The 25,703-nt window shown below is 44.0% G+C and overlaps 1 protein-coding gene across 1 annotated transcript; it reads left to right on the plus strand.

Moving 5' to 3' along the window:
• LOC142071156 (voltage-dependent calcium channel subunit alpha-2/delta-4-like) lies at positions 1-24,931 on the plus strand. The gene is made up of 9 exons (XM_075125721.1): positions 1-9; positions 1,434-1,478; positions 2,793-2,855; positions 10,252-10,322; positions 12,451-12,526; positions 13,504-13,556; positions 14,954-15,009; positions 17,123-17,240; positions 24,391-24,931. The coding sequence occupies exons 1-9, from the start codon at positions 1-3 to the stop codon at positions 24,596-24,598; spliced, it is 699 nt and encodes a 232-aa protein (XP_074981822.1). The 3' UTR covers positions 24,599-24,931.
• Positions 24,932-25,703: the final 772 nt, after the last annotated feature.

Consider the following 25,703-nt stretch of genomic DNA (forward strand, 5'->3'; position numbering starts at 1 on the left):
ATGGACCAGGTAATGTCATTGCCTATTAAACCATTATCAAGATGTGAAGAGCTGATGTAGCTGTGGCATGAAGATGCAACGGCACAAACCCATGGAGCCTGAAGCAAACTGAAAATTCTTTAATCATCCTTTGAAATACACTTACAGGACCCAGGATGGCTCCATGGAAATAGCAACTCTGTGCTGCAGATCTTGAGATGAGAAACACTAGCTGCGATTAATAGTTTTGCTGTGGTTTGAGAGGCCTATTTACCTGTAGCTGTTCAGAAACAGCCAGGAAGGGCAGGCGGAGAGGGGGTTATTTTATAAAATTTATTGCAGTTTTAAAATAATCAGCAGCTGATCCAGAGTAGGCAAGGCCTGTCATCTTTGTCATTATTCTTCCCAAACCTCAGGAAAGCCATAGAAGGGGGACCCCCCCCACCCTCTGGCGAGAACTTGGCAACACTGTGTCAACTTTCCCTCCCTTGCGCCCAAGGAAAATAACATTAAAAAATAACACAAAGAGACAGACACAAACACGGAATAGTTATGAAATGAATAATCACTTGAAGGCTTTTGTTACTCACTGTTTAACTCCTCCTGTCCCTATCCAGTTCAGTGGTGTGACACACATGTCAACTCTGGTATCTGTAGATCCTTGAATGAAGCAAATGGATGATGCCTGAGGCTATCCGAGCACATTCACATTCTATTGTGTCATTAGTTGTCTGGAAAAACCCACTGCCTGAGAATAATGCATCCCTAAAATGTAATGCCTTTATTTGGTCAAGATGTTATGAAATATGAAAATGCACTCTGTTTTCTCTCCACTGTATAATAATTTTTGTTATTAATACTAGAGGGTTTGATTCTGCCACTTGCACTGAGGGCTTGCTATCCAGCCAGTGCGTGGCAAGCTAGGCTGTGAACATACAGCGCTCTAGCCTGCTGCACGTTAACTGCCCTGGTGAGCCCCACTAAAGCACATTAGAAGTTGCCTTAGTCCACTGTGATGTACTTGTAGCATGTGGAAGCAGACAGCCAGTTAGTGCCCAGCAAGCTAGATTGCTGTAGATTTCTATCCCAGCTTGCCAGGTACTGACAGTGTAGACAAGCCGTGAGTAGTGCCTTGCTCTATGAGCAGTCCCTATTCAAAGAGCAAGGTCCTGCTCAAAGTGGATAAGGAAGGCAGAACCAGGCTCACATGTAATATTCAGTGGAGACAATACTCGTTATTTTGAGGACTTAGATTGTGGGTAGAGGGCAGAACCATTACTGGCCTCCTTGGCAGGCGTTAAGTGTGTGCTGCGTAGACAGTCTATTTCAAAATGGTAACTAACTCGTTGACCTGTACCCAGCTGTAAGATGTAGACCCTTTGTCCGATAGCCTCAAGGGGAAGGACAATGAGATACGACACTGTCATCATTTAACTTCTTCTGTTCCTTTCCAGTGCAGTGGCGTGGATGGCCTGTGTCCGCTGAGCTGTCAGGATGATGTAAGTTTCATTGAGTTAGTTAAAGGGTCTCTGTGAGCATTATGGCATGAGGAGGTCATTGTCAGAGGGCCTGCTCCTGGGAGGTTCTCGGAGCCTTTGGCTCCCACTAAAATCAATGGGAGTCAAGGGTGCTCAACACCTTACAAGAGGTGCTCAGCAGTACCACGACCAGAGTCCCCCTGCTCGTGAGCCAAACATTCAGTATAGGACTTGACCTAGCACCAAGTCCTTCAGGGTGCTTGTCTGGATCAGATGAAATCACCATGATACAGCATGTTGGGCTCAGAGTGCATCGATCTCCTCTCTGATTTGGCCAGCTGATTCTAGTGGCTGCTGAGGAAAATGCCTGTTAGAATGGAGAACATAAGGGGCTTCTCTCCCTATGTTCATGCCATCCAGGGTTTCCACCAGCTGCTCTACCATTGGACCCCAGCTGTGTTCTGGAGAGAATGTCCTCTCCTATGAGCAGTGGGGTCAGAGGAGAATCCATTTTTCCTGCTCAGAGAGGGTCTTTTCTGAATCCTGATCTCTCCCTCAGTCTGAGACAATAGGATAAACTGCAAAATATAGAAGATCAGGATTGCCCATGAAATGATGGAGCTTGACCAGGGTCCTCTCACTCTTATCCCAGATTTTTTGCCTCTGGGGTATCTGGAATCTTTTTCTCTTGGGAAAAAAAAATCTAGATGGAGGCAGGATCATCTAGTGCTTACAGCAGAAGAACTGGTTGTCAGGAGTCCCAGGTTCTCTTCTTCATTCTGCCACTGACTCACTGTGTGACCGTAGGAGAATTATTTATCCTTTGTGCTCTGTTTCCCCATCTGTGAAATGGAGATCGTAACAAGGGTTAGCTCACTATTGTTCATAAAGCACATTAACATCTGCAGGTGGAAAGCACTAGATAAATGCAGGGTATTATTACTATTGTATTAACAAGAGTGCTGTCTGAACTCCCTTCCTTTTCCAACAGTGTGTAGTGTTTTCTTAAATACTATTTATGTTACAGTAGCACCCCACACAGACAGAGTAAAAGACAGTCTCTGCCCCAAAGAGCCTACACTTTAAATACTATAAGCAAAGTGGACACAGGGTGGGAAGGGAAATGGAGACAGAGAGGGGAAGTGACTTGCCCAGGGTCACACATCAGGCTAATGGCAGAGCTGGGAATAGAAGGACCCAGGTATCCTGAGCCCCAGGACAATGCTCTGTCCACTAGGCTATACTACCTCCCCTGATATACTGGTAACGGTAAACAACCAACCATAACCAAAGTGCCATCTGTAATTTCACTTCCTTTTCCTTTTATCTCTGCAGAATCTGAACTGCTTCCTCATTGATAACAATGGGTTTATATTCATTTCCAAGAGATCCACAGAGGTAAGAGGGCTCAGATCTGCTTATGCAATAGAGGGGAGAGTTCAGATGCATCAGCCTTCAGTTATTCAATATGCAGACCCAGGATCAGGGCCCCCGCACAGCAGAGCAGGGCATTCAGCACAGTATTCTCCCTACCAGTCTTGAACAAGGGAGCGAGGGTTTGGAGACACAGAATAGGCCCCTGCTTTCTCACTTGTCCTTCCAAGCATCAGATCAAACAACCACTGGGGAGGGGTGCTTGGGGCAGACGGGAGGAGATGGAGATATCAGCGCTCAGCAAAGAGGCGTCACTGTGTTACATCCAATCTGCTGAAACCCTCCCCCAGCAATTGGTAAGTGAGTGGGGTCTGGAGGTTACAGCCTAGGGCTGCGAGTCAGGAGACCTTAGTTCTGTTCCCAGGTGTGGGACTGATTTGGTATATGGCCTTGAGCAAGTCACTCTAGTGCCTCAGTTTCTGCATCTATAAAATGGGAATAGCAATAATTACCTGCCCCTCCCCTCGGGGGCATGGTGAGTCTTAATTAATGAATGCATAAGTGCCTGTGAAATGCATTGGGACCCTCAGATGGAAGGGTACTAGAGAATGCAGAGTGTTGATATCATTCTGTCTCTGGGAGTTGGTTGAAGAAATGACTCTAGCTGAATCATTAAGTAAGAGCAGCCACAGTATAATTAATTAAACTCAACATCGTTTGGGGAGAGAAGGTACCGAAGGCCCTGTGACACTGAACTTCAGAAAGGGAATTTTTAAAGATAACGAAGAAACTAGTCAAAAAGGTGTTTATGTCAAAAGTAAAGAAATTAAAATCCTTACCCTGACCCTGGAGGTGACTGACGCAATCTACAAGAGTTATAAAGGGCATTCATTCCCATAAGCCAAAACAGAAGCAGGAAGGCAAGAAAAGAAACAGGATGGTTAAATGGCTGGGTTCTCAAGCCAAACAAGTGTCCTTCAGAAAATGGAAATCCAGCTCAAGTGAAGCCAATAGAAAGGAGCATAAACTATTGCGGGTACAATATACGGTAGTGTGACGGGGTACAGGGTACAGTCTGGACTGTTGAACAGCTGTGTCCCCTCAGTTCTCCAACCTGGGATGCCTCTTACACTGCTTTGCTGTAAGAACATCTACTCCTGGCCTGCTAGCATGTAAAATCAGCCTCTAGCATGTAAAATCACTCCCAGCTACCAAGTATTGAGCGCTACTCACTAGCCACTTTTGAATTAAACTGCAGAGCAACACCAGCAAGTTCTCTAGTCCCAGACTTGTCTCCTAGAACTATGCATCTTGTACTGTCCAGCACACTACTGAACAATGCAGGCGCATAGAAAGTCCACCATTTTATCAAAGGAAAATGATATGCACAGGCCTTGTTAGGCCAAATGGAGTTTCCCCACCCACTTCAATCCAAGTACACTAGTTAAGATAAAACAAAAAGATAAGTTTATTAACTACAGAAAGATGGATTTTAAAGGATTACAAGTGATGATGCATAAAAGTCAGGATTGGTTACAAAAAAAAAAGTAAAACACAAGCTAATGGTTAACTTAAACTAACAAAATTCAAAGCAAAGGTTTTCCTCGCCATACGCTGCAGTAAATTTCACAGGCTGGGTCTCCTTTCAGGCTGGGACCCCTCCCCTTAGTTCAGTGTCCTTCAGGTATTCATTGATGTCATGAGCAGAGAGATGGAAGGAAGAGAGGTGAATTGGAGGCCACTGGCTCTCATTTTTATATCACTGCCCCTCTTTGATCCAGCGGGGGTGCAGGTGACAAATAGTCTCTTGTGTATGTGAGTTCTGAACCGTCCCTGTGATGAAATGTAAATTTCTCGTTCACACCTTCCTGTTGTTGGAGAATGGCTGCTTAAACCGTGATAGCGCTTTAACACCAGACTGGATATTGGTCTGTCCTTTGTTCCTGAGCAATTGGTTTGGGCCTGCTTTTCTTTACTTATAGCATTTTACAGCAATGTGATACAGTAGAATCCTATAACTTTACATACAATAATGATATACTTATTTTACCAGAACACTAATGTTCAGCAGATTATGAGTTTTCAAATGATACCTTACAAGGCATACTTTGTACAAAAATCATCCTGGTCTTGTAAAAATGGTGACCATAGTGGTATAGACTGTCACAGGTAGAAATTAATGAGGAATTTGAAGAGCAAAAAGCCAAAGACAGAAACAAATTAATTCTTTAAGTAAATTAGAAGGAGAAAACTTTGTAAGAGAATTTGTAGGTCTGCTGGACTATTGGGGTTTAAAGGCAGCAAGTAAGGAAAATTGTTGTGAAACTAAGGTCCAAATTCTGATCCCCTTACATATTATGAGTATCATCTTACTCCACAAGAGTGCCACTGAGCTTAGTGGGACTGTTTGTGATGTAATGTGCTTCTCAGCATGGGTAAGGTTGACAGAATCTGGCCCTAAATTATTTCTTTATGTCTATCTTCACTAGAGATGATGCTGGGGAGATACATATCCCAAACCTACTCTTTTTAGATAATGAAGATGGGGCACTCTCAGGGATTCCGATGTCAAAAAAGGAGATGCAGGAACAAACTCAAACTGAAGAGCAGTAAGTCAGCATGGCCAGATGGTGTAGAAAGAAGCTGGAGAATGAAATGTTTAACCTTCTAACAAAAATATGCAACTTCATTAAAATCCACCCTATGCCAGATTACCAGAGAGTTGCAAATATTGCACCTGTCTTTTAAAAACGCAATGGGTAATCCTGGGAATAACTGCAGCCTTACTTCAGTACCAGGTACACTGGTTGAAGTGATACTTAAAAACAGAATTGTAAAACACCCAAATGGACATGACAAACAGTACAGCTTCTGTAAAGGAAATTCTGTCTAACCTCTTAAAATTCTTTGCGAGTGTCCACAAAATAGTACATAGTGGAGAACCAGTTATACCTTTATTGGAACTTTCAAAAAGCTTTTGACAAAAATCCCTCACAAGGGGCTGCTAAAGAAACTGTGTAGTTACAGGGTTAGAAATAAAGTACTGTCTTAGACCAGAAAGTAGTTAGGAGACAGAAAACAAAGAATAGGAATAAACAGTCCATTTACAACATAGAAAAGGTTACCAATGGCGTGTCCCCACGTTCCATAGTTAGACTAGTGTTGTTTAACATATTTATCAATAATCTGGGAAAGGGAGAGAGGGAAAGAGCAAGATGGTGAATGGTGCAGATAAAATTATTTAGGTAAATCAAGATTAGGAAAGAACATCAAAAGATCTTAATGGAGCTAGGCAAAGAGGCAATACAATGGCAGTTGAAATTCAGTATGGACAGCTGTAAGGTAATGAACATACGAAGGAATAATTTGAACTACACGTATACATTTCTGGGCTCTAATTTCACTCTCAGAAATGCGACCTGGGCAGCACTACGGACATTTCAGTATAAACATCTGCTCAGTGTACAATGATGTCAAAAAAGCAAACAAAATGTTACGATACATAAAGAATGGAGTAGAAAAAAATATTGCAAATATTGCAATGCCATTAGGTGAGTCACTGATATGCCTTCACCTGAAATGGTGTGTTTAGTTCTGGCCATCCTCTGCTAGAAGATGCAACAGAACTAGAGGGGCTTCAGAGATGGCTGAAAAAATTATTAGAGGCATGGGGAGAATTCCACAAGAGGAAACACTGAAAAGATCAGGATGGTTTAATGTAGAGAGCAGATGAATATTTACGCCTATTTACTTTTCTTCATAATGCAAGAAATAATGGACAGTTAATGAAATAGAAAAAGAAAAATTTATAAAAGAAAACCTTTGTTTCATTATATTCCAATAACCTGTGGAACTCACTGCCACACAATTTCACTGAGTCAAGAACTTAATAGAATTCAAAACAGCATGGTCATTTAGATGGTTAATGAGACCATCCACAATTGCATTAGACAGATTAAAAAATGGAGAAGGGATATAACCCTTACGCTTCGGGGTATAAATCAGCCACCGAGAGTGGGTTAGGAAATGAACTTCCCCTTTGGGCAGATTTTTCTGTAAGTCTCCACTGTCAGCCACAGGATACAGGAATAGATGGACCCCTGGTCTGCTCTTGCAGAGAAGTTGCTATGTTCTTACTGTTTGTACGTCTGGGGTGTTTTTTTGACTAAGTTCGACTATTTCTTTACCTTGACCCTCACATACTTAAAAAAAAAAAGTCACATCCCTGAAGCCATTTCCCCATGAACAAAGGCAACGGCAAACTGCTTAATGCCATTACTGCTGTCAGTTCTGGGCACATGGCACCTGTATTCCTCTTGTGCTACCTCTGCATTGCCCCTGGGTCTTATGGAAAGTGAGGTTTATGCAAAGCTGTTCGCTGGAAGATCTGACGAGTGAAAACCTGTCATTATCATGGATTTGGATAAATTATAAGCATTATCCGCGTACCTCTGAGATCAGGCATTCTGGCAGGCTCCAGTGCTGTCAGCTACTGTAGTTGTTAACTCCCCAGAGCTGAGGAAATTCATCATTTCCCTTCTCAGTCCACTGCTTGCCAGTGACTTTCTTTTGTTCATGTTTCATTTGTATTTAGATTGGCTCTTTATTTCACCTGTTACCATTGGTCTCTAAATTGTTGAATCCTACATAGGATTCCTACAGCCTTTTCCTCTGCGACAGACATCAAACAAATGGCAGCTACCCCTCCAGTAGAACACACAGGCAGTAGATTTACTAAATCGGGAGCCTGAGGTCTGGGTAGGGCAGCCTTCCTGGTCTGTGTCTGCACACTGGACATCTCACCACACTGCAGCCTTTTCCAGCCTGGGTCTCCACACAGGACAACTCACCACGCTGCAGCCTTCCTGGATCTCCACATGTGGGGCATCTTAACACAGGGGAGCGTTTCTGAATCTGGATTTCCTTGAGGGAACAAGTCAGCCAGCTTGCCACATTGCAAGTCAGCCAGCTTGCCACATCCCTATCCGAGTTAGCTATTTAGGTTATATGTGCCTAGTACCTGATGCTGATACCAGTGTTTTGCAAGTGTATGCGATTTAAATACAGAGGCCAATGTCTGCATATAAAAGAGAGAAGGACAGAAGTTCTGCCTGCAGTGCTTATCATGCAAAACAAACCAGGAAGCACATCAGATCGTGAATGAGTCCATGCGGGAGAGTCCAGTGAGTCATGCAGTACCGTGTGTCTCAAGAGGAAGCTTTCCCCGCATCCCATCTGTGCCTCAAGGCAGCACAAACTGTTACTGCTCTAGCATGAACAGTGGTGGGCCCTCGTTCCTATTTCTCCCTGCATTTGGCCAAAGAAAGGCAATCAAGGAACCGGCTTCTTGTTTAAAACAAACAGAACCTGCCAACAGTGTGACACTTCCCAGCATATATTTCAAGATAAAAATAGAGGAACGTGCCAAAGTGTGTGTGTTCTTACAGTGATGACATGAGCAACTGGGATTGAATGGCCTTAGCTACTCCAGAACCTGAAAGATCTTCTTCCCCATGTCTCTTCTCACTCCATCCTGCTGCTGTCCTTTGCCTTGATCTGACACCGCCCCCGTCCAGGGCATATAGCCTCGCTTTGATCCATATGTTGATAACAGGGATTCCACCCACAGTATAGGAGATAGTTTTAAGAACAGACAGTGGATCATCCAAGCTAGGCCGCCCTATGCCTTGGGAGCTGGAGGGGAGGGAGCGGTCCAGTAACCTCTTCCCAAAGGAAGCAAGCAGCTTAGTGAAAGCTGAGAGCTGCAGAAGCTTAGGAGTTGGGCTTTAATGAGTGTAAAGAGTTGCTTTGTAAAGAGTTTGAGTGTAAAGATTGTAAAGAGCCATTTGGGTTTACTAAAAATTGAGTTCTCTCATGTTATCAAGCACACAGTACATAAAAGTACCTAGCTTTGAAAATCTAGTACTGTAGGTCAAAAGACCAGATCATTGCTGTTTTCTGGATGTACTTTCTGGGCCTTATTCTCATTTATACTAAGGATCCATTCAACATTTACATTGCCACTGCAAATGAGAATCAGGCCCTCTGTGCTCAGGAGGAATTGCAGGAACTCAGTAAGACATCCCAATATTCCTGAACTAGACAGGCCACATTCATAGTCCAACAATGGCCCTTTGACCTTGCCATGCCAGCTGCAGATTATGAGGTGTTAAATCCAACTGTTCTGGCTCTCATTACTGCTACAGAATGGTACTAAATGAAGCAGCTGGACCAATAACCACCATAATCAGATTGAAAGAGCCAGTGAGGTGAAAGAGCTGCAGCTTGCTCTGACACCTCTGACTGAGTCTGAGATGATTAAAATCCAAATTGCGCGGGGACGAGGTAACTTTGCGCATATGTATGTGTGGTGGGAATGTCTGGCTCTTTAAGAGTGTTGGGAGGAGATTTTTAACCAAGTATTACTAATGTTGGATGATTATTATCAAATGATTCTTTGGTAAATCCTCCTGAGGCTTCCTAGTGGAAATGGTCACACTCACAGTAATGAAGAATTCATCTCTCAGTTGCTATTGGCTGCTGAACTAGTTTCTCATTAGAAAAGGGAATTTTCGCCCAAACTAGAAGAATGGTTCCATAATATCTGAGAGATAATTCTTATGGAAAAATTAACGCATCAGATCTGTACACTGCAAAATGGACAGAAGACCAATAAATAACTATTTAGTTACCCTAGCCCATCCTCAGAGAAAGCACACTTGCCTGAAAACAAACCATTGCTCTGACAAATGTTAAACATAACTATAGTGGACTTACTCTGGTTTGTTAGTAAGTAAAGGCAGAATTGTTGTTGAATTCAAGAAAATCTCCAGAGGCAACTACATTGATGTATATAAAAAATGTTCACCCTCTGATATTGTAATAACCTGCCCAATCGATAATCCTGACTATATCTTTGCACAATGTCTCTCTTAAACAAAAAAAGTGATACAGCCATTTTTGTATTTGTTAATAGTGCACCTTTGGTACCTGTGTGGCTGTGATTTGTAAAATTGCTTATGGTTCCTAAACATGTAACTGCACATACACATTCTGGCTCTCTGCCCCCCTATAGTCGCTGAACCACACAGAGATTTACGAGTCCGCTACAGATTTTGAGCTAACATAGCTGGGTCTTTTAGCTCAGGCAGGAGGGGCACGTGCTTTCAGAACCTGTGAGCACAGGTCACAAATATTCACAAGCGAATACAGGCCCCCACCTCAAACTTCTCAGCCAATCAAAAGCTGGAGCTATGTGATACCTCTTTAAAGGTGCTTGTTGTTTATTAACAGTATTCACCAGGCAGTATATCCTTCAGCTTCTAGACCAAATGGATTGGTTTCACCAATAGAAAGCTTGGGAACTTTATCACTAACATTTCTCTCTTCCCTCTCCCCTTTTATCACTTTGTCTGTGCAGACCGGAAAATTTTTTGGTGAAGTGGACGGCTCAGTAATGACCCAACTGCTAAACATGGGAATGTTCAGGCAGTAAGTGGAGATCTCCTCTGTACCTTTCTTCTGTTAGAAGGTGATAAAGGTGGGGATGGAATGTATTGTCCCAGTGACAGTGGTATAGCTGACTTTAAGGACAATGAGGGAAACCATGAGGTGGGGCAGGAAGTTCGATTATTTCCCTACTGTCAATTTTCCTACAGACTCTCCTTCACCTAGCATCTTCCCCCTTACCAGAATCCTCACATTTCTTGTTTTCTCCCTTCTCCTGCCAGGCTGTGATGCAGCAGGGAGGGGGGAGTGTTGACCTGGGAATGTGGCAGGGGAGTTTCATTGGGGATGGAAAAGGAGTGGCACTTGTGGCACCCTAGAGACTAACAAATTTATTTGAGTATAAGCTTTCGTGAGCTACAGCTCACTTCATCGGATGAGCCTGTAACCTGAGCCTGGAGGGGGAGGGGGAAGGTAACACCTCTGCCCGGGAAACTGGACAAAGGCGAGAGCCTGCTAGAGGGGTTTTGGTTTCAGTCTTGTGGTGGGAGGTGGAACGCAGGGAACCCCAAGGCTGGGGTCTAAGCTCCTTGCCCCCCAGAAGGACTTGGCTGAGGGGTCCTAGTTGTACCCACAAGCTCTGTTTTAGACTGTGTTCCTGTTGTCCAATAAACCTTCCATTTTGCTGGCTGGCTGAGAGTCATGGTGAATCCCAGGAAGAGGGGTGCGGGGCCCGGACTCTCCCACACTCCGTGACACAGGCTTCTCTTGCTTACTGGATCCAGCTACTGCAAAGCATTATGGGATCAACTAAATCCCAAACTGCCCCAGTCTTGCACTATGGGAACTGCACCTATGTCTTAGTCCCATATGTTAGAAGGTGGTGTGTGTGTCTGCTTTTGGTTGAAAGCTTTTCAGTTTCTCATCAGGCCTTGAAAGACTTTAAATGATTGGCTGGCTGCCAGAGACCTCCTCAGTAGCTGCAATAGAGTTGGTTGAAAATGTTTTCCCTTTGAATGTCCTTCACTGGTTTAGTTGCATGCACACTAATTCTTTAGTAAGTTCAGAAACAAATTAAACATTTAGATGGATTAAAAATGGCATCTGGGTTACTCAGGTAGATAAATTATAATCCTCCTGCTGGACGACATACAATGGTCACCATCTGAATTCAGGAAGAAATTTCCTCCTTTGGTATAGTATTGCACAGTGTAGCCTGTGTTAAGTAAAAAATAGGTTTTGGCCTAAGTGTAGAAGAGTATGGAGAAATTAAAGTTGCTAGTGTAAGAAAAGTTAGAGAGAAGTTGAAAACAGTAAGATAGAAAAATTGAAGTTGGCTACAATGTAACTTTGCTCATGTCCTTCCTATGTTTTGCTTAGAACTAGTTTTAGCAGTGTTTTACTGTGGTTTTAAAAATGATAAATGTTTTATTAAAATGTTATCTCTATTAATAGCATGAAAATATATTGTTATAGATGTCAATTTAAATGATGTGCAATGTAAAAAACCAATAAAAAGATGACAAAAATGTGAATATCGTAATAAGTGGGTTTAATGTTAATTATTCTTATAATAGTTATAAAAAAGTAGTTTTGTTAAAATTGAGGAGACTTCCAATCAATATCAAAAAAGTACCGTTAGGTTCCAAGCTTATAAAACTGTACTTTACTCTGTTGTCAGTGGACTAATCACCCATTGACAGACTTTCACCGTCAAGTATAAGTATAACTGTAGTATTGTGTAAGTAGTAATTGCATGCCTGTTTGCTTAACTAATCATTTTTCTTTTGAATCAAGTTCAGTGTATCATTCACTGTGTCGCCTAGTGGTCCTTTGCTAAATAGATTGTCTGTAACCGACTAGGGGCTCTAATCTGAAAACTAAGTTGTGTTTTATTGCACCCTTTTCTTTAACAGCTTCATATTAATTGGGAACATTTCAACATAAAAGTTACAACAGCTACAACACCTCTCTCGGCAGCATCCAGCATTAGCCACAGACAGGATAGTGAACTAGATAGACCATCAGTCTAGTCAAGCATGGCAATTCTTATGTACAAAAATATATCCAGGATATAGCCTGAGTAGGAAAAAAAGTAGCTCACACTTGAGTGACCATCTCATGGATGGTCGCACTTCTTGCTTTTGACTGTTTGTTTGCTTTGATTTTATAGGGTGACGATGTACGACTATCAGGCCATGTGTAAAACGCCCTACCATCATCACAGCGGTGCCCGGCCTCTGCTCAGTGTACGTATCTCCCTATAGTCAGCCCATTGCATGAATGCTCATCAGTAGTTTGGTCCAGAACTTCTCTAATGTCTTGAAACATATTCCTGTTAAGAGATAAGCAGTTGTTTGTTCTCAAGTAATAGGAAATTCAAACCTGACATAGGACAGTGCAACTCCATTTCCTTCGGCCATTTACATGCGGTCTGAAATTGGCCCATCATGCCTATCAGGCATATAGGGAACCACAGAAATCTATGCAATGAACTGTCACCAGTACAGTGCCAGGCTTTTCTTAGGTTACAATCTGTAGATGAAAGTGGAGGAATTGACTGGCCATTGCAATGTCAGCATCAGGAGAAAGTCCTCTAGGAAGAGGCATTCAGACTACCATGGAAGAGATGAAGACATGGAATAGAGGGACCAAAGCTAAACGTTCTGAGAATAGCATGTAGGCCAGGAACTACCTAAAAAGGTAGGTAGATTGGGCAGTAGGCAATCCACTTTAAAAAAGCCTGGATGGATATGGGGTAAATATGCTGTGTTATCAAAAGCAGACAATACTAACTTTAGTGCAAGGCTGCTAATGCCACAGCTTGTACCAAAAGTACCACTTACCATCAGATGATAACAGCATTTTAAACCGGCATTGTCCCATTTAGTTGGTTTATTTCCTTCCTTGCTCTGTGCTCTCAGAGGTCACCCATACCAGTGGAAAATCACCAAGTAATTACATCTTCAAAGTCCCATGCACATTTGGAATAAACTCTCTGACCCAATGTAAGTGGAAGCGTGGAGATACTATTGGTAGCAAGGAGACTCCACTGGCTTTTGATGCATTTTGCAAATTTCCCATTGATTCCAAGAGCTTAAATTCTAGCCCATTTCCAAGAGTTTGCTTGGTAGAGAGAACCTAGATGAAATATTGAGTCCTGCAGGACAACTGTCTTTTCTGTGAGCAGATCTTTATGGTATTTCTCTTTTTTCTTTTTCTCCAGCCCATTTATACCTTTTTCGCTGTATTGAAGTGGCTGATAAGTGATTTCCTCATGTGAGTACATCAGTTTGGGAGGATCACACCAACAGGAGATAGATCTAACAAATTCAAGCACAGGCTCCTTGTTAAGACATGACTACAGTCGAACCTCAGAGTTACAAACATCTTGGGAATGGAAGTTGTTTGTAACTCTGAACAAAACATTATGGCTGCTCTTTCAAAAGTTTGCAACTGAACATTGACTTAATACAGCTTTGAAACTATACTATGCAGAAGAAAAATGCTGCTTTCCCTTTATTTTTTTAGTAGTTTACATTTAACACAGAACTGTACTGTGTTTGCTTTTTTTCTTTTCCTTCCCTCCTGCTGCTGCCTGATTGCATACTTCCAATTCCAAATGAGGTGTGGGGTTGACTGGTCAGTTCATAACTCTGGTGTTCGTAACTTTGAGGTTCTACTGCATAGGCATTTCTGTGGCATTCATCACCATAGTACCTGAGCACCTCACCACAGCCCTGTGAGATACAGAAGTACTAATATTCCCATTTTGCAGATTGGGAAGCAGAGGCACCGAGTGGTCATGTGATTTGCCCACGGTCATCAGAGTGCAAAGTCTGTGGCAGAACCAGAAATATCACCTAGCTCTCCCAACTCCCAATGCAGTTCCTTTAACCACTAGACCATCCTTCCTTTTCAGATTTGACTAAAATCAGTTGAGAGCAATTGTTCAGTTGAAAAGAGATAAAGAAAGAAGAAATGAGTCTGTTCAAATAAGGATCCTAGTGACATTCTGGAGACTATACCCTATATTTCCTGTGCATGGTGCGGGGGGTGGGGGAGGAGGGGAGAGGAGAGAAGAGAAGTTTAAACAGGAGCACGGGAGTCAGCTTCCCCTCAGATTGAGGAAGTTCAGATCTACATCTGGGTCCAAATGTTGCAGCTTCAGTCAGTCTTTACATTGGACCCAAACTGAAGCACCGAATCTAAAACATCCTTGCAGTTTGGAAAAGATCCAGAGTCCAAGGCTTGAGCCCATCTTTAGTACAGATTAGTTCACCAGGCACACACTGCAGCTGTCGCTGTGTTTGCATAGTACCTGCTTCTGTCACACTGATCAATCCTTACTCCACAGCTGGTTCTCAAGATGCTTGAATAATTTCTCAGCCTCAAAGGCCACAGAGCTAATGAGTGCACTGGGTGCGAGGCAGCCTACACTGTCCTTCGGAAATAAGGCACAATTAGCCATTCCAGAATGAACAGAGCAAATCAGAGAGCCCAAGGGATGTGCAGAAAGGGTGAAAAAGGTCTCAGGCTTCTGCTGCAAGAAAATTCACATTGCACATTTTAGGACTTGGGCTCTTTAGGCCCTGGCAGTCCACTAGGCCATCTCTGTGACACCTGTATCCTTCTGGACTAGTGTAAAATGTCCTCTCTTCTTGCTCTTTTGTCAGATTTCTTTTGGAGTTCAATATTTGTGACTTCTGGCCCTCAGACAACTTGGCAGATGGTAAGTATGCAGGAATACAGCTACCCCACAGCACACAAATGTTACAGCACCACTGGAGGAAGGAGTTACACAGAAAAATTTTGCACAGTGCCAAGGCAACACTCGCACATGGGCACCAGGAATTTAGTCTCCGGGTCCTATTACCACCATGTTCAAGACCTGCTGAAGCTCCAAAGCTGAAAAGCACTCAGAATGAAGTTCGTGACTCAGTGTCCCAGTGCCTGGGGCTATGGTGACTTTACAGCAGCTTAATATCACATGAAGCGGTAGAATGGTTTCTTCTCCCCTGGTATCCCGATAAGTTTTCCCCACATTGGACCAACTGAATATATAAAAGTCAGTGGTGGTGAATATTCAGTTGAAAGACTCCCTCAGGTTCTATGGAATTCTATAGCCAACATATAGTTCTCCATTAAATGATACAGGATGGTTTTAAAAACCTATAATTTGTCATTTCCTACTACCTTCTATATCTGTATCTATCAGTCAAGACAACGAAAACAGAACATTGCACAATAGTTGAGCACAATGCCTCATTAGGAGCTGGAAGGATCCGTATGAATTAGGCTGTATTGTAATATGAAATCCTCACTAGTTATTCATAGGGTCTGATTCCTGTACTATTCATCATCACTTCCTTCTCTGCTTTCTTTCATTTTCCCCTCGCTCCATCCATGACCTCCCCATGTGACTTCATACATTCACTGTGCTGCCATCTTGTGTGACTGTCATGTGAACCCATCTTCATTATGTGACTCGGATAGCCAAGTCCGTCTTCCATCATTGTAAGTAGACTGAACAATTTGAGTTTCCTAGGAATGGAAAGGGGAGGTTCACAAAGCATTTAGTCAGAAGCCTTAAGATGGGAAGGGGCAAGCAAATCAATCCTCTTGGGTTTTTTCCTGCAACGGTCCTGAATTTGCAGTGAGGTTTCAGAGCAATGGAGGCTGTGGTGCCTAACAGCAGGTCTTTGCATTGCCGATGGATGGGGATAGAGGTGTTGTTATTTGTTCCATTTGTTGAGCTGCCAATATGGACTAGGTCTCTGAGAAGTCAATAAATGGAGGAAAATACTAATCTCTTTAGTTATTGGCTGACCAGACAAAGCCTAGCCAATTATTACTACAATACAGATGGATCCGTGGCCTCTTCTAATATCAGCAAGTAAGAAGGGGCCTTTGACTAACTAGACCTTGTAGGGCACTTGGAGACCAAGCTGTCACTATGTCTCTCTTTCCAGGAGCTATGCAGGAAATGAACAAATGATAAGCCACTCCTTCATATGAAATAAACCACACTGTTTTATATACTTCAAATATTAACAGGCAACATAGGTTTTTCTTCCACAACATCTTGTCTTAACTCCGCCTCACTAATAGTGCTATGGTAATGCCAAAATAGTTAAATCAATACACCCCCCAACTGGGGACTCAGTTGAACCAGTCTAAAAGTACCTTATACTGGTATAGCTTGTTCTCGTTCACTATGGGAATAGCTGTACTGATATAAGGTACTGCTATAAGAGCATCCATGGTAGGGGAGTTCTACCACTTGAACTATATGAGTACAGTTAAAAACAGTGTGTGATAAGGCCTAGTATTACTTTATCAATGTAACCATAGAGTAATACCTCAAACATTTCTCCTGCTACACTGGTTTTTCTGCACCACCTAGTGGCTTTAAGTATCACTACACTTCATTTTTGTCAGCAACTTTGCCTTTTTTTTGGCACCGTCCACATTTTTCTTTCAATCCATTTCTCTGGGCAGGTCTACACTTATCGGTAGATTGGCATTGCTGCAATCGATGCAGTGAGTGTCAATTTAGCAGGTCTGGTGAAGACAGGCTAAACTGTGGGAGAGCACTCTTCCATTGATTTGTGTACTCCACCTCCCCGAGAAGCGTAAAGGAAGTCAATGGGAGATGCTCTCCCGTCAACATAGCACAGTATAGCCACCGCAGTAATGGATTTAACTACATTGACTTCAGTTACGTGAATAACGTAACTGAAGTTGCGTAAGTTTGATCGATTTACCATGGTAATGTAGACCAGCCCTCAGTCTCTCCGTTCCCCAGTCCTCATTTCTGACTTCATCTCTTTTTGCCATTGCAGCTCACAAGCATAAGAAACATGATATGCTACAGCCATGCGACACAGAATACCCTGTCTTCGTGTACGAGAGCACCATCAAAGAAACCAATGGGCTGATAGAGTGCGGAGACTGTCAAAAGTAAGAAATAAGTCTCCCCTTTTATTTCAGGACTTTACCTGTAGACCTCCATTCCTTCCTCTGGTTCATCCCAGCTCATTGATACCACCTGAAACTCACTGAAAGAGAATGACAATATTCTAGAACAATCCCCTGATACACTGTGCCTGTTTGTCGCCAGCATTTTTAAAGCACCTCACACGCAGGGTGACCAGATGTCCCAATTTTATAGGGACAGTCCCGATTTTGGGGTCTTTTTCTTATATAGGCTCCGATTACCCCCCCACCCCGTCCCAATTTTTCACATTTGCTGTCTGGTCACCCTACTCACACAATCAATGGAACTCCCTGGTCACACTGTGTATCAGCAGAGGTAGACAGAGAAATCTGTCAGAACCCCTGGTTTTAAAATAAAACACGAAAACAGAATCTCCTATTAATACCAAGAGCTGGTTGGGAAATAGGCAAAAATGCACACACAAAAATCAGTCAGTCATTTTCATTCCACAGATTAAAGAGAGGAACAATTTTTTGTTTATTCAAAAAATTTTTCAAACATTTTCTGTTTAGAAAGCATTTATTTTCAATAGTTTTTAGTTTTCCTTTTTCTCCCTATTTTCATTTGTTCCCCCCCCCCTTCCATTTTTCCACAGAAAAAAGGGGGCAGGGAAAAAGAGAAGAAATAAAGGAAAAATTATAAACCAAAAAAGGCAAAAAGTGGGTAAATTTCTTGCTTTCCAACTTCATCAAAAAACATGGAAAATTAAAAAAAAATTGTGAAAGTTTCTGATTTTGAATAAGTCATTTTTCAACAACTAAAATGTGATCAGCTCTTAATAACCCTTACATTATTAAAGCTGAAAATGATAAAATTAGATTATTTTTTACCCTTTATGCTGGTGAGTTTCACATTTTCATTTATAGTCAGCTTGCCTTTCGGGTTGCCAAGCACTAGCCTAATGCTGCAGTCTTTGCCACCCACACACTGCAGGGAGATATTTAAATCCATTTTTTAACACTTCTCTTGATTTTAGGCTTTGCAAAAATCTAATTTTTCACAGAACCCAAGTGTGGACTCTAAACAAATCTAACAGATGCTCTGGGTAACTATAGACCAGTTAGCCTGATATCAGTCCCAGGCAAAACAATGGAAAAACTGTCATGGGATTCTGTTGATAAAGAACACCATGTATATAATTAATGCTAGTTAACATGGTTGAAACCTGATTTAATTCTTTGAGGAGACTACAAGTTTGGTTGATAACGGTCACTGCGTAGATGTAGTAGACTTTTGCAAGACATTTGACTTAGTATCACATGACATTCTGATTTAAAAATTAGCTCTATACAGTATCGATAGAGCACATATTAAATGGATTAAGAAGTGGCTAACTGACAGATCTCAAAAAGAAAAGGAGTACTTGTGGCACCTTAGAGACTAACAAATTTATTTGAGCATAAGCTTTTGTAAGCTACAGCTCACTTCATCGGATGCACGAAAGCTTATGCTCAAATAAATTTGTTAGTCTCTAAGGTGCCACAAGTCCTCCTTTTCTTTTTTCGGATACAGACTAACACGGCTGCTACTCTGAAAGATATCAAAAAGTAACCCTAAATGGGGGAATCATCAAAGAAAGGGGGAGGGTGGTGTTTCTTGTGAGGTTCCACAGGGATCAATGCTAGACCCAATGCTATTCACCATTTTTAATCAATGATCTGGAAGTAAATATAAAATCACTGCTGATGAAACTTGCAGGTGACCCAGACTGGCAAATAACGATAAGACAGTGCAGTCATGCAGAGCCATCTGGACTACTTGGTAACCTGGGCCCATTCAAACAAGAGGCTTTTTAATATGGACAAATGCAAAGTTGTATATCTAGGGCCAAGTCATACAGGCCATGACTACAGATTGGACTATATGCTAGAAAGCAGTGACTGAAAAAGTTTAGGGAGTCCCAGTGGACAAGCAACTAAAGGGGAACTCCCAACGCAATCCTGTGCGGAAAAGGGCTAATGTGAGCCTTGGATGTACAAACAGGGGAGTAGTGAGGAGGAGGAGTAGAGAGGTGATTTTTACCTCTGTATACTGCATTAGTCAGACTGATACTAAAATACTGTGTACAGGTCTGGCGTCCTTTGAAAAGTAGTTTGCATAGTTTGAGATGATGTAGAAACGAGCCACCAAAATTATTCAAGGGCTGGAGAAAATGCCTTACAGTGAGCGCTGTAAAGAGCTCTAGCTGTTTAGATTCTCAAAAAGAAGAGTGAGAGGTGATCTGATTACAGAATACAAGAACCTTTATGGGGAGAAAATAGTGGGTACTAACGATAGGGTTCTTTAGTGGAGAAAGGCATAATAAAATTAAGAACCAAAGAGTGGAAGCTGTGGCCAAACAAGTTCAGATTAGAAATAAGGCAGGTATTTTTGATAGTGTGGGTGATTAGCTCTTGGAACAAACTATCAAGAGAAGTGAATGGATTTTCCAGCTCTTGATGTCCTCATAGCAAGACTGGATGCCTTTCTGGAAGATGTGCTTTAGCCAAACATACCACCAGTTATTGGGCTCAATACAGGGGTTTCTGGGTGAAATTTAAAGGGCTGTGATATATAGGAGGGGCAGACTAGATGATCTAATAGTCCCTTACAGTCTATGAACCTCTGAATTGTGCAGACTGGGAAGTACATATGGGGCTAGAGTGGAGCTATGTTTATTAGAATGAACTTTTAGAGGTAAATTGTAAGTTCGCCACTAGGAATTGAGGATAGGTCACTATTCCCTTCCCCAGCTTCTGCTTCCTCCTGCCAGTAACAAATCAAGCTATCATCCCCAGCACAGCTCTACTGAGGGTAGGTATAAAAGCGGCGAGTGTGAGCTTTCTGGACCCAAGGGCCAGGTAGCCTGCACACAGGGGTGAAAGTAACTGAGGCCACTTACTGGTACAGCGCGGGGCGGCTCCGGCCCCCAGAAGGGGCACGGCCCCTGGTGGAAGGGGCGGGGCTGGGGGTCAGCATCCCCCAGCCAGCCCTTCCAGACCGCCTGGCCTATGCCACCCAGGGCTCCCATGTTGATTTAAAGGGCCCGGGGCTCCAGACGCCGCTGCTGCAGTAGCAGCAGCAGCATCTGGAGCCCTGGGCCCTTTTAAATCGCCGGCCCCAGGGCAGCTGCTCCCTTTGTCCGCCCCTCCCTCCCCTCCCCGCCCATCAGCAGCCGGGGCGGGGGGCAAAAGGGGCAGGGACGTTAAAGCGCTGCAGGGTCCTTTGCCGCGGGAGCGCTTTAACATTAAAGCACTGCCCCTTTTGCCCCCCCGTCAACGGCCCTGCTGGTACGGACCCTACGGCAGGGCCGCCGACAGGGGGAAGGGGCAGCGACAGGGGAGGCAAGAGAAGCAGAGACGTTAAAACACTGGTGTGGCAGCGCTTTACTGTGGGCTGGGTATGGGCCGGGGCGGGTTCTTACCTGCAGGAGGTAGCGGCCCGTACCGACTCGCTTTCACCCCTGCCTGCACAGGAGCATAAGGCAGCATGGGTGCTGCATTCTGATTCTCCCTTACACTCACCCAGCCGCCTACACGTACATTAGAAGCTGCCCACAGAAACTGCAAGGTGGGGGAGGTAATATCTTTTATTGGCCCAACTTCTGTTGCTGAGAGAGACAAGCTTTCGCGCCACGCAGAGCTCGTCTTCAGGTCTGGGAAAGGCACTTAGAGCATCATAGCACAAGGCAATGTGGGACAGATTGTTTAGCTGAAGTAGTTAGCACATACTCTAAGGGACCATTCAAGGTAGATTTCAGAGTAGCAGCCGTGTTAGTCTGTATTCGCAAAAAGAAAAGGAGTACTTGTGGCACCTTAGAGACTAACCAATTTATTTGAGCATGAGCTTTCGTGAGCTACAGCTCACTTCATCGGATGCATGAAGCGAGCTGTAGCTCACGAAAGCTTATGCTCAAATAAATTGGTTAGTCTGTAAGGTGCCACAAGTCCTCCTATTCAAGGTAGAGTGGCCCATTCATACCTCTGCAGTCATAGGACAAAAAGAGGGGGGTTAGACAATTACAGATGGTTGTAATAAGCCATAAATCCAGTGTCTGTTCACGCCGTGATTTTTAATGTTTAATAGAGTTATGAATTTAAGCTCCCAGGCTCAGCTTTTGAAAGTGTTGTGAAGGTTTCTGTTGAGGATGGGGACTTAGAGTGATCGCTCTGTGAAGCGTTCACCTACAGGTGATAGGGTGTTTTTGTCTTATATTGTTTTCCTGAGTGAATTCAGTCAAAAGTGTCGTGATTATCTGGTTTCACGCACGTAGTTGTTACTGGGGCATTTAGTGCACTGGATGAGGTACACCACATGTTGTGATAGGCATGCGGAGGATCCATGGATTGTGAAAGGTGTGTTGTGTTGATCATTGTAGAAGTGGAAATATGTCTGTAGGTTTTACATGTTGTTCTGGCAGGGCCTGGTGCTGCTTTGAGTTGGTGTGTCCTGGTCTGTGGGGAGCTTGCTTCCAAGGATGAAAAAATGCAGACATTCTTACTTTGCCATCATCGCTACACAATGCTACACAGCACCTTCTTCCGTTCAACGTTTACAGATTACAGAATACCCATTCCCCTCAAAATCCCAGCAGAGGGCAGTAGAGCACTGCAGTTCATACTTGTTTTAGCTGACTTTGTAGATCAGGGGTCCGCAACCTTTCAAAAGTGGTGTGCTGAGTCTTCATTTATTCACTTTAATTTAAGGTTTCACGTGCCCGTAATACATTTTAATATTTTTAGAAGGTCTCTCTCTCCCTCTCTAAAAGTCTATATATTATATAACTAAACTATTGTGGTATGTAAAATAAACAAGGTTTTCAAAATGTTTAAGAAGCTTCATTTAAAATTAAATTAAAATGTTGATCTTATGCTGCCGGCTGGCTCAGCCCGCTGCCGCTCAGGGGTTCCATCCGCCAGCTCCTGCCAGCTGGGATCGCGGCTGCTAGACCTGCTCAGCCTGCTGCTGGTCTGGGGTCCCGACCCTGCGTACATACAGTGGGTACCTACCTTCTCCCTGGTTCTGGCTATTCTCTTCCTCTCTCTCTGCACTGAGATGAGGGTGGGAGTGCGCTGAGCACAGGGCCGGGGGTGAAAGAGCAGGCTGGGGGTTGGGGTACAGGGTCGGGCCAGGAGCTAGAATGAGGGAGGGGGCTCAGGGTTGGGGCAGGAGGTTTGGGTGTGGAGAGCTTACCTGGGCAGCTCCCATTTGGTGGGAGGGGTGCAGGTGGGAATGTGGGTGGGGAGGGGGTGCAGGAGCTCCTGTTTGGTGCTCAGGGTGGGGGGTGCAAGAATCAGGATGTGGGGGGTGCAAGAGTCAGGGCTGGGGGCCTGTGAGGGGGTGCAGGTGTCAGGGCATGGGGTGTGGGGGGCCTGGGTATGTGGGGGGGTGCCAGAGTCAGGGCTGGGGTCATGGGGGGGGCGTGAAGGAGTCAAGCAGAGGGCTGGGTGTGTGTGACGGGGCTACAGGGCTCAGGGCAGAGGGCTGGGGGTGTGGGCTGGGGTCGTGGGGTGCTCATGGCAGGGGACTGGAGGGGGTATGCCCCGCTTCCACCACCCCCTTCTCCAAGGCCCTGCCCCCGCTTCTTCTCTGCCTCCGCTGGGAGCAGCGAGCACACTGACCCCGCTACTCCCCCACCCCTTTGCAAGGGCCATCAGCTGATCTGCTGGCATGGAGGGACTGAGAGGAGGAGGAGGAGGGGCAGAAACCCAGCACAGGGCGGGAAGAGGCAGGGGAGCCGGCAGGACCAAGCTTCTGCCCCCTGCCCCCGTGGGAGGGGGTGGGAGGTAGAGAAGAGCGGGCCGGGCGGGGCAGGATTTTTAATAGCACGCTGCTGCTGCCCCAGCATTAAAAATGAGCTCGCGTGCAGTCTTTGGCACACGTGCCATAGGTTGCCGACCCCTGTTTTAGGCACACTGCATTTGGGTGTCATCACCAGAGCTGAAAGAAGAAGGGGAGGGCGGGGGGGAGGTTAGGAACTGAACTGAAAAATCTGGCTGGATTCTAACCAAAACCATTTAAAAAAATTTTTTTTTTGTCAAACTTGAAAAAAATTAAAAATTTGTTTCAAATCAAACAAAATATTTTCGGTCAATTTTAAATGAAGTTTTTCAGTTTTTCTGTTTGGTGTAGCCCGTTTTGGGTGTTTATTACATCTCCCCATGTTTGGGGGGTGGTTTTTAAATAAAGATATTGGCAAATCTGCATCTGAAATGTTATGAAACAAAAAGGCAAAAGTCTTCAAAACAAAAATTTGACATAAAACGCGTTGAATATTTTGGGCCGGGGAGGGGGGGGTTGAATGCAGCTTTTCTCAAAAATTCATAAATAGATTCAGAGCACCAAAAATGCATTTTTCAATGAAAAAAAATCTATTCATCAAAAGAATTTCACCCAGCTCCAGTCATACATAACCTAGCAAAATACAGGAGTTTGTTGCACCCAGGTGTGGGGCTGGGATTGCAGGGAATGTTCAGAGTTGTTCCCACACCAGGAGTGTGCATTAGAGAAAGGGCTAGGAGGTGTAAAGCCTGAGGACTCACCGAGGGATGGTGAGTACTACTGGCTATGTACAGTAAGGATGTATAAGGTTGTGTCTCACCCATACATAGCTACAGCATCATGCAGATAGTTTTCTGACTACACTTATACGCAGCTATAAAATGGGGTGGGGACACTTGTAATTACAAAGTGACGCTTCAGATTCTAATGGCACAAAACATCACGCAGCCACATTATGTGAATGTGCTGTTTTGTATTATGGTGTTTCTATTTTTCTCAACCAAGTTTCTGCAACCTAAGCAAATTCTTACCTTTATAGGACAATATATAACACACACAAATGTGTGTGTATTTGTCTAGTTTGGATTTTTTTAAATTCAAATAGGTTTGGCATAAAAAGGTACCTTAATTTCATCAACTGAACCTCACCTCTCCTTGCCCCGCATTCTCTCTGTTCACTGTTCCTCTCCCTTCCCTGTCCTTTCCCTCCTGCTGTCTCTTTCCCATTCTCTCTTCTCCTTGTATTCCTTGCCCATGGACATCATCAGCAGGTGCTGCAGTTTCCCTATCTTTTATTCTAATCGCCTGCATTGGGGTGGGTGGGCTTATAGTTTCTCTCTCTCCCTCCTACAGGATGTTTGTAGCACAGCAGATTGCCAACAGTAACCTCCTGCTCCTGGTTACAGATGCTGCCTGTGACTGCAGCATCTTCCCACCTGTCCTCCTGGAAGTGAAAGAAGTCAAATATATCCTTCTATCACAGTGTGTTAGACTCTGCAGCCCTTTCTGCTGTTCTCCCACTGCACCAATTAGTCGGGGGGTGGAAGATCGGTTCCTGTAGCAAATAGCATGGGGGAGGAGAAAAGAGGAAAGGGCAGAGAGGTATGCTCCATTTGTGATGCAGCAGGATGCGAGTGTCGGTACAACAGGCAGGCATGGTGGAGGGAGCAGGGAGATAGAGCAGGCAAGTTAGAGATGTGATTGGAAATGAAAATCTTCCCTTTTAGCCACCCAAGAAATCTAACCCCATTTAGAGCCTGGTGTTGAAAAGTGGCCTCCATTGTGATGAGCAGAGTGCTGTGCCAACCATTCACTGCAATGCAGGGGCTCCTGTATAGATATCTATGCTTGCTCCCTGCCCCACATACCCACGTGGGAAGGGAGCAGCAGCTCAGTGGGGACTCCAGCACTGTGGAGTAGCCCAAGCAGGGGTATACGTGGATCCTCACACACCCTCACTTCCCTGCACATACATGAGGACTCATGACTGAGCTGTAACTTGTTAAAATACAAAAGTCCGTCCCATTCTGTTACTGCCCCTTATAAATAACCTGTTACTTACCCTTCAAGCAGAAGCTGGACCCAACTCTCCCCTTGTGAACTGGCCTCAATTGGCTATTACCTATTTGTATAAGCTACAGAGGGAGGGCATTTTGCAGACTATGCTGGGATTCTAGGGAATGCACTCACTGATCCACCAGCCCTTCTAGGGTCAGCAGCTTATTTAAATACACTAGAAAAAACCTAATCTGGGAACTTCTGAAACACAGGGAGAACAGCTGTAATGCTTTGTTTTTATACAGCACTAGCAGATGACCTCAAAATGGCTCACAAACACTAACAGACTAAAGTGGCCCAGCACCTCTGAGAGGCAGGGAAGTATTGTTATCCACACTGGGGAAACTGAGGGACAAAAACACTGATTTGCCCACACTCACACAGGAAGCCTGTGGTTGAGGCAGGAGTCAAAATTTTATCACCCTGCCCCAAGGCAATGCTTTAACCACAAAATTATCCTGCCGCCCTCTGCTACAGAATATACAAAAATTTTTAACAAAGATCTCTGGGAACCTCAGTGAATGGAAGCATGACTTTCCAATTGCTAGCCCCTGAGAGTGCTGGGGAGGGCATAGAAGCTACGAACGTGTCAGACACTTCCATAGAGA

The sequence above is a fragment of the Caretta caretta genome, chromosome 1, assembly GCF_965140235.1.
Source record: "Caretta caretta isolate rCarCar2 chromosome 1, rCarCar1.hap1, whole genome shotgun sequence".
Classification (NCBI taxonomy): Eukaryota; Metazoa; Chordata; order Testudines; family Cheloniidae; genus Caretta; species Caretta caretta.

What these genes read in the sequence shown, in the direction of transcription:
- LOC142071156 (XM_075125721.1), top strand. An exon ending in CGCTGAGCTGTCAGGATGAT is followed by an intron (nt 1,479 to 2,792) that starts GTAAGTTTCATT and finishes TTATCTCTGCAG; the next exon opens with AATCTGAACTGCTTCCTCAT. An exon ending in GAGTGCGGAGACTGTCAAAA is followed by an intron (nt 17,241 to 24,390) that starts GTAAGAAATAAG and finishes TCCCTCCTACAG; the next exon opens with GATGTTTGTAGCACAGCAGA.